Here is a 12,017-nt window from a genome sequence, read left to right as displayed (position 1 = left end):
AATTTGTCTTTCCCTGGGACCTTGCCTACTATTTTTCTGAGTTGGTTGAAATCAGCCTTCTTGAAGTCTAACGTCCTTGTTTTGCTGTTTTCATGTCCTCCTTTCCATAGGATCTTGAATTCTGTCAGATCATGATCACGTCCTCCCAAGTTCCCAACCACCTTCCCGTTTGCAACTACTTCATCCCTGTTGGTCAAAACCAAATCCAAAATGGATGACCCCCTTCTTGTTTCCTCAACTTTCTGAATCAGAAGGTTGTTCCCTACTCATGCTAAAAATTTGCAGGACATATTAAGCTGTGCTGTAATAGTCTTCCAACAGATATCAGGGAAGTTAAAATCCACATTAATACTCGCTCATGTGTTAGCTAATCTTGTTACCAGTTTGTAGAATGACTCATCCACTTCCTCTTCTTGTTTTGGTGGCCTATAATAGACCCCCACCATAACATTGCTACTATTCTTTTGCCTTTTATCCTCACCCAGAAACTCTCAGTAGGTCTGTTGCTCACTTTCTCTTAGACCTCAGAGCAAGTGTATATGTTCTTGATGTACAATGTACTTTCCCCCGATACTTATCCTTTCAAAACAAGCTAGGAAATGATTGATCATAGAATCATAGGACTGGAAGGGACCTCGAAACCTAGAGGTCATCTAGTCAAGTCCCCTGTACTCATGGTAGGACTAAGTATTATCTAGACCATCCCTGAAAGGTGATACAGCCACTGCATTAGGCATTTCAAGGCATTGCATATATAATGCATATTCAGTCTGAGCCAATAGTTTAATTCCTTTTCACCTAGTGAGCTCTTATGGATGGCTGTAAGAGCCTACTACATGCTCTGGTGAGGCAGTATGCACTTGCAAATGCTCTACAAAAACGGCAGTCTCTATGCTAATGTGCAAATGTTCTGAGGAAAGAAAATATAGAGAGGAGCAAAAAGCTAACATTGAATGGAAAGTGGAATTTGAAAATATCACAACCCTTGTTCAGATCATTGAGGTACCCACTGGAGGGTGGATGGATGACCATCGTGGCATTGCATTGGCTTCGATGGAATGGGAGGTGGTAAGGGGTGGCCCATGATCAGATGCATTGGAGTTTTCCTGTTCAAATTTAAAAAAAAAAAGGCCACCTAAAATTTCATAGCACTAACGGGGAAAATAACTTTTCCCTTTATATCCTCAATCTAAAATGCACTTTGCTTGGTAGGTGCAGATAGTAATGCAGATCACTGTTTATTGAAACACATCCAACTTCTAGGAAATAATTTCTGGGAAAAAAACAAAATTACTTCTTTCTCTGTGAAGTCAATGGAGCACTTGAAGTGGGTGGCAGCAGCAGCAGTATAGGTCACCAAGTGGGCTACAAAAATTAACTTCACAATTTATAACTCAGCAATGTCAATCAGTACCTGCTCAGTGCCTAGCAGCAACGGGCGATACGCACTATGGTGTTTTTACATATTTGTCCACATTTACACTTCTGTGTGACAGTCAGAGGAGATTTTTGTGTCTTTCCTTAGAAGTGAAGTAAAATCAGGAAACTTGACTTTTATTATTCAGATTTTTTTCTACAACTCTAATGCCCTTCGTGACCATTATTGTAAAAAAGCTAGCATGCTACTACTATAGTTAGACTTGCGGGTAGATTTCAAACATTTATACCATGAGTGTTATGCATGCCCCTGGAAAAACTATGCTTTTAATATTAAATGTGCAGTGAGACAGTTCACTAATCTGCTTTTGGTCAAACCTTTGGAGAAGTACCTGGGAAAGTGAATAAGAAAGAGAATTTCAGTCAATAACAGGTAAAACCAAACAATGTCTCTTATATGAAATATCGCCACTGAAGATCTGTAGGGGAGAATTGCACACAACTTTTCAAATGCAGAATGATCATAAACAGCTTCAGAGGAAACAATTTTTTTTTTTTCAGTTGAATAACTTTCCTGGTCTTTAGAGATTTAGCACTTCCCTTTTTGAGGCATAATTAATACCTAATTCAGTAAACCTGATTCTCTTGCACTTTTTTTCAGAAACTTCTAGTCACTGATGATTACAAGAAATTTAACTAAAATTACTTCAGAATATTTAGCAAAATCTATGTAATAATTATCCACATGTTAAAGTAATTTTGTATTTGTACAGTTACCAACCAAGCACTGGCGTATTTCCTCTGAACATTTCTTGCCTAATGCCAGGTATTCCCACCGTACCCAGAACACATTAGTATCCAGAACTTGATTTACCTTTTGACAACACAGGTGAATTTTTAAAATAATACCATACAAAAATTCTGCTTACATTAAGAAGCATCATTGTAAACTAATATGGCATAGTGAAGATGGTGTTACTATTCCTTTTCAGCGAACATGTTCACATTAACTCAGTTTGTTTGGATTCTGTAAATCTTGCAGAAGCTCCGTCTGAGTTAACAATTTTATAGTATCAGTACTTCAGTATACTATTTATGCTTCAAAAAACGATCCGTAGTCCAGGACTGAGATTGTAAAATGACTTACGTTTTTTCTTTCCAGGATTAATAATACAAAGAATATTATTGTAGGAAAGAGAATAACTAGTTGCATCTTCTATTTTTCTTGTAGGAATATCCAGCTGCTTCAAAGCCCAACTGTCCGGAAAATGAGTCCTCTCCTTCCTCGCCAAAGCACCAAGCCACAGTCAGTATGCAAGTTGTCTCATAATAGACATGTAGATGCCAGGCAACAAGTGCACTAGATAGTTTAAGACAGCAAGTCTGCTTGTGGTTTTAAACAAAGGTGTATCAGGATTTTCTCTCTCAGTTGGCTTGCATCTGCTTCTGAAATTACATTTAAAAAGTACCCACATTAGGATTTAGACTCTATCCAATAATGTTGGAAAAGAAAATGTTGCATGATTTTCCCTTAGAATAGGATTCAGTATCTCATATGCCTATCGTTTGAGATTGTAACATGCTTACATGTTATACAAACAATAATATCTTCACAACGTCCCTGTAGGGATAGGAAGATTTTCTTTAATGGCTTACATTTTTTTTCAAAGTATTTAGTTAGGACTTGCTTCTGGAATAAATAATTTATGGCAAGTTATTTAGCATCTCAGAGAAATCTCCACTATTTTTGTTCAGCTGGCAATTTGATAGGTCAAAGGCATGAAGCACTTCCTATTGTTAGTAAACAGTAATAGTTAATTACAACTGTTATTTCTGATCTTCCTGCTACCATTGGTGTCTTGCAAAAGAGAAACTGAAATTATGGAAACTTAATGAAAGTCAGTAGTGTGCATTCTTCTCTAGCAATAGCTTAGCTTTTGGAAGGAAAGCTTGAACTCAGCTGGTTTTATGTGGTGACCTGTGCAACTTTTAAGGTCCGTCAATTTCATGTTCTGAGTATTAAACAATTTGGGGTTTAGGTTAAATTTAAATACATTTTTGTTTTTTGAAACTGTATGAAATAATTGTTGAATGGGAAAAGCAATTGGGTTTTCCTTTTCAAAATTGAAAAGCCATAATGTGATAGCGTTAAGACATGTTGAAGCATGTTTAATGGTCATTAATATTTATCTCGTGAGGTTTAAGGCTACATGCTTTCAGTCTCAGTGCACCCAAGGCATGTATTAATCATTCCACAGTTTATTCACGATGTGCTGTATTTCCTATTTTATGAACATTCAGGTTGCTAAATAGAACAAAATAGGTAGTTTCTCTCAATATACTAAGTTTTTCCCCCTACAAGCAAACTGAATTGCTTGTTTGCCTGTGCACTAAGACAACACTACTGCTTATTTTGATAATTGTTTTTATATATGGCACAGTATTTGAATGATTAAAAATTTATTTTATGTAAATTCTCTACCGGTCTAGACAACAGAAAAATACTGCCTCTCCAGCAAATTCTGTTTTTCTCAGCTCGTTGTTTTTCCACTGCTTTCAAACATCCGCACAAAATCAAGTAAATCTTTTTGTATTGCTTGATCCTTAACGTACTCCCTTCTCATCCCTTTTTCGCATGAGAAATTACATTAGCTCTTCCACTTTCTGTTGCTTAGTAGGAAATTATTTAGTTTACTCGATCTTCTGGAGTCTTCCTCCCCATTGAGAAGATCGATGTCTTTAGTGCAGGCCCAGCTATGGTGGGTGCAAAGGTGTTTTTGTGATGCACTTCCAATAGTACTGCCATATATACCTAGCAACAGCATGTTTCAGCCTGCTTAATAACACTGAAAAGGTGGAGGGGGAGGTTTGACGGTTGTGGGAAGGAAATAAGTTGTCCCCCTTATTAATATTAAAGCGTTAAGGTTTGAATGGAGAGTGCAAAAATGCAAATATTAGTTGTGTTTTGTTCGGACCACAAAGGGCATGGTACAAAGAAAATGCTACTTCCCAAGCAGCTCTAGAATATTTCAGCAAACCATTTTTGCATTAAAAAAAGGTCAATTTGAAACTGAAACTGTTGTCAAAACCTACCCTTCCCTGCAAATTTCATCACTTGAAAAATGTTGATAAAAGCTTCAATATTCTCAAAATGTCCCATTCTGACATTTTTTAAAATGAAAAATTTCAGTTTCTCAGGTTGAAACTACTTGTTTTGAAACTTGAGCTAATTATAGTAAGAGTTTTTTTTTAAAAAAATGAAATTTGGTAAAAATCTAACTGAAACATTAACAAATTATCAAAATAAAACATTGACCCAAATCAGTGTTTTTCAATTTTGTATTGTATCCTGGAGGAAGCTGGCCCTTTGTATGATGAGTGGTTTGGCCAGCTTCCTCCAGGACACAACTGACTTCTTCCACAAACTCCATACTATTAACAACCTCCCTCAGAGCACCATTCTCGCCACCATGGATGTCACTTCCCTATACACCAACATCCCTCACGGCTGCATAGCTGCCCACCTCAAATATTTACAAGACAATGGACAACCCTCAGATATCCACCCCAAACACATTGCCAAACTCATCCATTTCATCTCCACCCACAATTTTACATTCAACAGCAAACACTTGCCCAAACCATGGGAACAGCCATGGGTACTCGGATGGTTCCCCAATATGCCAACCTCTTCATTGACCACCTTGAAGAAGAATTTCTGGACAAATGCACCATGAAACCGATGATACACCTGAGATACATTGATGAACACACTCAGGCCTTGGCTACGCTTGCAAGTTAGCGCAATAAAGCAGCCCTGGGTGCCCTAGCTCACTCCCCGTCCACACTGGCAAGGCACATAGAGCGCTCTGACTCCGCAGCTACAGCGCTGCTGGTACTCCACCTCGGCGAGTGGAATAACCTTTGCTGCGCCCCCACTGGAGCGCCACGGCGCCAGTGTGAACGAGGTGTTGCGGTAGTGCGCTGCGATCAGCCTCTGGAAATGTCCCATAATCCCCTTAAGTCAAGTGGCCACTCTGGTCATTGTTGTGAAATCGGCTGCAGGAATGCGGAAATGCCCTTTCAACGCTCCGTTTTGGAGAAGCCGGCTGCTTATCAGCTCCAAGAAAAAGCAAACATTTACTGTTTGCGTTGAGTGAGTGAGAGAGAGGTGGTGGTGGTGGGGGGGGGATCTGAACTTACCTGACAGCATGCTGACACACTCTCAGCACCCCAAAAACCCACTCTCTCTCCCCCCACATACACACAACACACTCCCTGTCACACTCCACCCCACCCCCCCATTTGAAAAGCATGTTGCAGTCACTTGCATAATGGGATAGCTGCCCATAATGCACTGCTCCCAATGCCGCTGCAAGTGCCGCAAATGTGGCTACGCCAGTGCTCTTGAAGCTGTCAGTGTGGACAGACTGCAGCGCTTTCCCTACTGCGCTCTACGAAGGTGGGTTTAACTCCCAGCGCTCTACATCTGCAAGTGTAGCCATGCCCTAAGAAATCTGTTATCTGTGGTCAGGCACTCAGAAACCGCGGAATAGGCTCTGAGTAGAAAGTCCAGGATATGCATGTTAACTTACTCAAAACAACCTTCACCAGACAAGGACGCTCCACCAGGGAAGTGGATTGAATTGTAGAACGGGTCACCCAGATACCCCAAGAGCCTGCTTCAATACAGAAATAAAATGCCCTTCCACTACACCCCCGTAGTTGTCAACTAACACCGCACATTGGAAACCATACAGGGTATCATCAAACTACCATCCATTCTCAATGGGGACCCCATCCTGGAAGAAATCTTTCCTGAACCCTCTCTTCTGGCCTTCAAACAACCCCCCAACCTCTCCAAGCTCATCATCAGAAGCAAACTACGCTCCCCCCCCGCCCCCCCTTCCCCTCCCCCCCCCCCCCCCCCCCGGACCAGGACACACCAACTTAAAGCAGCCCCAGACTCTGGCAGAACAACAGATGCAAAAACTGCAGCTGTATCACCACTGCTACAATAATGACACCCCTGACAACACACTTTTCAAGATCTATGGGTCCTATCACAGCATGTGGTATATGGCAGTGGTTCTCAACCTTTCTAAACTACTGTACCCCTTGCAGGAGTCTGATATATCTTGCATATCCCCAAGTTTTACCTCACTTAAAAACTACTTGCTTACAAAATCAGACATAAAAATACAAAACTATTACTGAAAAATTGCTTACTTTCTCATTTTTACCATATAATAAAATAAATGAATTGGAATATAAATATTGTACTTGCATTTCAATGTATGGTATATAGAGCAGTATAAACAAGCTATTGTATAAAATTTTAGTTTGTACTGACTTCGCTAGTGCTTTTTATGTCGCTTGTTGTAAAATTTAGCAAATATCTAGATGAGTTGATGTACCCCCTGGAAGACCTCTGTGTAGTCCCAGAGGTACACGTACCCTTGTTTGCGAACCGCTGGTATATGGTATATGAATTATCTGGGTTTTATCTCATCTAGTGCAGTAAATGCCCAAATAACTGTGTGGGTGAAACCAGACAATCACTGTGCTCTCAAATGAACTCTCACAGGAAAATGATAAAAGACAAAAACACCCTGTCACCTGTGGATGAATACTTTTCACAAAGCAATCACTGTATATCTGACTTATCAGTTTTCATCTTTAAAGGAAACCTACACAACACTTTCAAAAGATGAGCATGGGAGCTTAAATTCATTACTCTGCTAGGCATTAAAAATCATGAATTGAACAGAGACACTGGATTTATGGCTTCTTATAATGATCCGTAACCCACTAACCCCCTCTTTTTTGTACTATGACTGCAGAGATGTTAACACGCCACTCTACCTTGAATGGTCCCTTACAATATGTGCTAACTTCTTATGCTGCACCTTGCATTTTGCTGTGACACTGGGAGTACCTTTCCCAGACTTGAAAAAGAGCTCTGTGTGTTTCGAAACATCATCTCTTTCGCCAACAGAAGTGGGTCCAATAAAATATATTACCGCACCCACCTTGTGTCTCTACTATCCTGGAACTGACATGGCTACAACTAAACTGCATACAACAAAGGAGGAAGTAGCAGAATTTATATTTATTACTTCATTCTGCAAGTCTGAAACAGTACAAGTATAAAGTTTCCTTTTTATCCGAGAATTTGATAAATATGCCTCTATATGTTCTTAATGTTGCATAACATCGGAAAATATTTAACCCCATGGCACCTGCAAACCACTTTTTTTGCTGTGTGGGGTGATCAGTCAGCCATCAAGAGATCTACAAATTTACGCAGATGCTGACCAATTAATTTCTTGGGCTTTAATTTACAAAGCATAGCACAGCAGTTTTTGTTTTAATCTTTAAGCATGTACTTGGGGTGGGAAAATAATATATGAGACATCAAAGCAGTGTTTCACTTCCTATGTTTAAGCTAAATTAAACACACGAGTGGGAAATTTTTTTTACTGAGTCTGCAAAGTATATTTTTAAAAAATGCAATGCTAAAATTACTTCTAAAAGCTTCTTCTTAGCTGACAGAATTCAGAGTTAAGGCTGGTTTGTCTTCAATTAGCCCAATCATTTTAAGAGAGGGCATACAGTATGTCATCAATGTGTAGAACGACCTTCATTTACAAACCTTAATTTAAAATGAAGCTGCCACAGAATTTCCAGTCTGCTGCCCCAGACTGTCAAAGAAATTAGTTTGCAACAGAGCACATGGGGCCCTGAATTAGGGTCAGCTTCCCACTTATTGAATGGTAATGATGAACCTTCCATTGTCATCTTGTTTTCATCACTATGCATATATTTAAACATAATACAATTTCTGCAAGTGTCATATCAGTGAAAATATTTCTTATTGCCAAATGCTTATTCAGTGGTGTTACTGATGAACAGGAATATAGAGGCCCGTGTTCATAAATGTAATGTCTTATTCTTTGTCTAATGTCTGTTGCCCTACAGGGTCAAGAGAAGTATGGATTATTAAACGTAACAAAAATTACAGAAAATGGGAAAAAAGTCCGGTAAGTCTACACTTAATTATATCTCCTTGATCATCATATTCTAGCTCTGTGTATTTGCTATTTATCAAAGTAAATATGCAATAGCAGATATTAGGATTTTCATAGTAGAACTTTTAATCAGTTTTTGTAACCTCTTTATTCTGGATAGAATTTGTAACACTTCTGTGTGATTTTTGCCCCCGTTTCTCTTTGGGACAACATTTTCCCTACCCCAAAGCTAAACATGTGATTCTGTCAGTGGACTAAAGATCCTAGACTTCTGACAAGACAGACTATGGTATGTCAGGTCTCTGGATAAGATCCTGCTTTAGTTGAAAGTGCTCATTCATACTCCATTTGGGTGCGATATTGTGAGGCTATAGCAATTATTAATCAATCCACAGGTTCACCTACTTAGTTTTTGTGGTAATTATCCAAATTGTTCATTTCCAAATACCAATTAAACTGACTGGTAAGGAATATGATGATGAAGGGTATTAATCGTGTATGGCATTAGCAATTTAACTAGAACTTTCTTCTTTTTGTTTTCCCTTCAAATAAGTCTTCCTTTATAGAACTGAAGTGTGACTTTCATAACAAAGTAAATTTTAATCAACACTGTACTAATTCTTCTCCTGCATTCCAAGCGTAGTTGTATTCCCTGGAGGAGAGAGAAGCTTCAGTTGTTGCCTCTAGTTATCTTGTCTAGCACTATACCCCATAGGAGAGGAGATGTTCTGGTCTGTATTCTTATTTCTTTTGTGGATACAAGTTTGACTACCACTTTCATCTTTCGTTTGCACTTTGAAAGTTTTTTTTTTTTTTTTTTTTAAGAGACTGGTGTGAGGTGTATTTTGATGCTGTGCTATAACTGCACTATAGTTGAGGTTGCACTAGAGTTCAGTTTTAATAGGAGCTTTAACCATTTATTTTGTAAAAATCTCATTGAAATGGCAAAAAACAAAACATGAACTTGGAACACTATTTGAATTTTTCATGGTTTGAAAAATGAATTCATACAAAAAGAAGAAGTTATAATATTACCACTTTTGGCAATTTTTTCCCAACTGGATTGTCTCATTTTCCTTTGTACCTCTTTTGCAAGAAATCTAGAGCACTCTGGGATCTTCTCCTTTGTCTACATTGTGGTGCCTTGTACTGATTCCTCAAGTATCAGTTTCACGTTAGTAGTGTTAATCTAGAGAGCATTTTATAATTTTTTAGCCATAATGGAAAATGTGCACCAAGGCTAATTTAACAACAAATCATCATTGTGCAAACACTATCACAGTGACTCCTTTACCAAATACCCTCTGAAGCCTAGAGGAAAGCTTCCTGAGGTGGGAAAGAGAAGACTAGGACTTCAAATCTCACCTTTTCTAAATGCTGTTTAAATGTCCATGCAATTCACTACCCTTATTGACAACAACCCTCAACCCCAACCTAGAACAGTTAATGAAGAGCTGCCAAACATTCACCCACCCTAATTTGTTCAATTAAATTAGAGCGTTTATACAATATCATTGCCAATACAAAACTTAGATCTCTGAAAAAACCCAATCTTATCTACTGCGCTATGCTGACTTTCAAAGTGACTAACCCTATTTTGGCTATTTAGTCTCTAACCACTATAACACCAGACTCCTTTCCCAGAGGTAGGGATAGAATCCATGATTCCGGATCATTAACCGTTTACTGCTGACTAGTAAACAGTTGTGTAACCCATTGGGAAAGTGTTAAGTCCTCCTCCAATAGCAGGTCTATGGAGGCTTTAGCAGTTACTCCTGTATCTCTAGTAGTAAGGGATCTGAAGGTCAAGAGGTTCATATCCTGCTGCTGATCTGTGAGAGGTTAGTATGATTATCTGTGACTTGCACAGTGAATAGACCACTTTAAAAGTAGGTTTTGTACTTAAACTATGATCTGTAAATTATGATGTGAATCGTAAAATACACGTTTGTCATTTATCACACATTTTGCTTGTGTAACTCACTGGTCAGTGTGTTGTCACGTTTTGTGCCAAATCCACAGAGGATGCGAGTTTGTGACAGCTTGAGAGCCTGACTCTTTAGGATAAGTTGTAAAGGCTTTTAGCTGTGGAGGTCATTGGTTTAATCCTTTGTGTTGGCCAACATGGTGGCCATCACTCTTGCAACTGTCCTCCGCTGGCATATTTGAAATTTGAGAAGTATGCTTCATTCCATCAGGGAATGGGGAGAGCAATAAACAGATCTGCTGGTGTAATACAAGCACATGCACCCTAGTGCTGCAACTGCATCTGGCTGTATCCAAGTTCTAGAAGTCCATGAGAGGCCATGGAGTGTGTTGGGACGTGACTCCTTTAGTAAAGTTCCCTCTGGCTGACAGGTTATGCTGTCACTGCTAAACAGAGGGCTGCTTTTGGTGTACTTAGTCTCAGTAACTTTTAAAATGGTGATAAAATGTTAGACACAACGAATTTACTGAGGCACATCACAGTTTCTCACAATTTTCAGGAGGGTCAACACAGGAGGAGCTTTGGGAAGGTCAGTTTCTCCCTCTGATTTCCAGGCAGGTATAGCTCTTGTTCTCCCTACCTCTGGTGCCATTCGCTGAGGTACATCAAAAATGCATTAAAAATATCTAGGAAATAAACAAAAACTACATTTTGTGACTGTGAAGATTGCGACAGCGTCCACCCAAAACCTTAAAGGCATGGAAATATCTTAAAAGGAAAGACTTGTGCATTCCTTTCCACTTCCTTATTGCCTACAACAGTCAGTAACTCACTCCAATACTCCATAAGGCTTTCATTTCCACCTCCAACAGATACTCAAAAGCAGTAGATACCCAACTTCATCAAACTTGCACTCTAAAACAAAACCTTAAGTGATTCAGCATGTGCTGATTTGTTGATATAATTGATGCGAAGGCATATGAGGTCAGTCGGCTAAGGTTTTATGTTGGAGTGCTATTTTGAGGTTGGGGTATGTATTACTGTTGGATGAAACTGATCAGCTGTGAAATAGTTAAGTGTTGGAGTTGAGAGGAGTGAGGCAGTTCACATTACTTAAAGTGATAATTTATCCATGTGTGGCATCAGTAAGACTGCAGTGTTCACATTCAGAGTATTCTCTTTTCAGATATAAGGGTTATAAACTAAACTTTTTTAAAAAATTAAAGCTGAAATGTTTCAGAAACCAGTTGGCCACCAAAGAATTGTCAGTATGATATACCGCAGAGTACTGGCTCAATCTTACCTCTGGCCTCGGTGATGGTCTTCATCTTTAATTTCTATGACTCTTTTTGCTTAGTTCCACAGATGGCCACTTAAATTATAAATAGGAATAAATATACAGGTTGTAGTATGGACAGTCTGATGTTATGAGACTACTTTTGGAATTCTACCTTTTTTTTTGTTTTAAATGTTGCATTAATGTAAAAATATTTTCTACTTAACTCAGGTCTACTTTTCCTTTAGTCTAATTTAAAATGTGGAATGTTCTGAATGTTAGTGCCTTGCTTAGACTCAGATGCAATATTACATTTTTTGTTCCAAAGAAGCCCTTGAAAATCATGCAGATAGATTTAGTATAGCCATTTAGGTTTATGGACTTCTGCTTAAAAAGAAGCAGTATG

At 38.8% G+C, this 12,017-nt stretch overlaps 1 protein-coding gene across 1 annotated transcript in view; it reads left to right on the top strand.

Moving 5' to 3' along the window:
- Nucleotides 1–12,017, top strand: part of ARHGAP12 (Rho GTPase activating protein 12) — a 137,147-nt gene that overhangs the window by 102,426 nt on the left and 22,704 nt on the right. The window contains exons 6-8 of the mRNA XM_065398819.1: nt 2,609–2,683; nt 8,359–8,420; nt 9,505–9,582. Of these exons, the coding sequence (XP_065254891.1) occupies nt 2,609–2,683; nt 8,359–8,420; nt 9,505–9,582 (215 nt within the window). The remainder of the gene's footprint in view (nt 1–2,608; nt 2,684–8,358; nt 8,421–9,504; nt 9,583–12,017) is intronic.

The sequence above is a fragment of the Emys orbicularis genome, chromosome 2 (genome assembly GCF_028017835.1).
Source record: "Emys orbicularis isolate rEmyOrb1 chromosome 2, rEmyOrb1.hap1, whole genome shotgun sequence".
NCBI lineage: Eukaryota > Metazoa > Chordata > Testudines > Emydidae > Emys > Emys orbicularis.
Note: the sequence above shows the minus strand (reverse complement) of the source record. Positions and strands in the feature narration are given on the sequence as shown.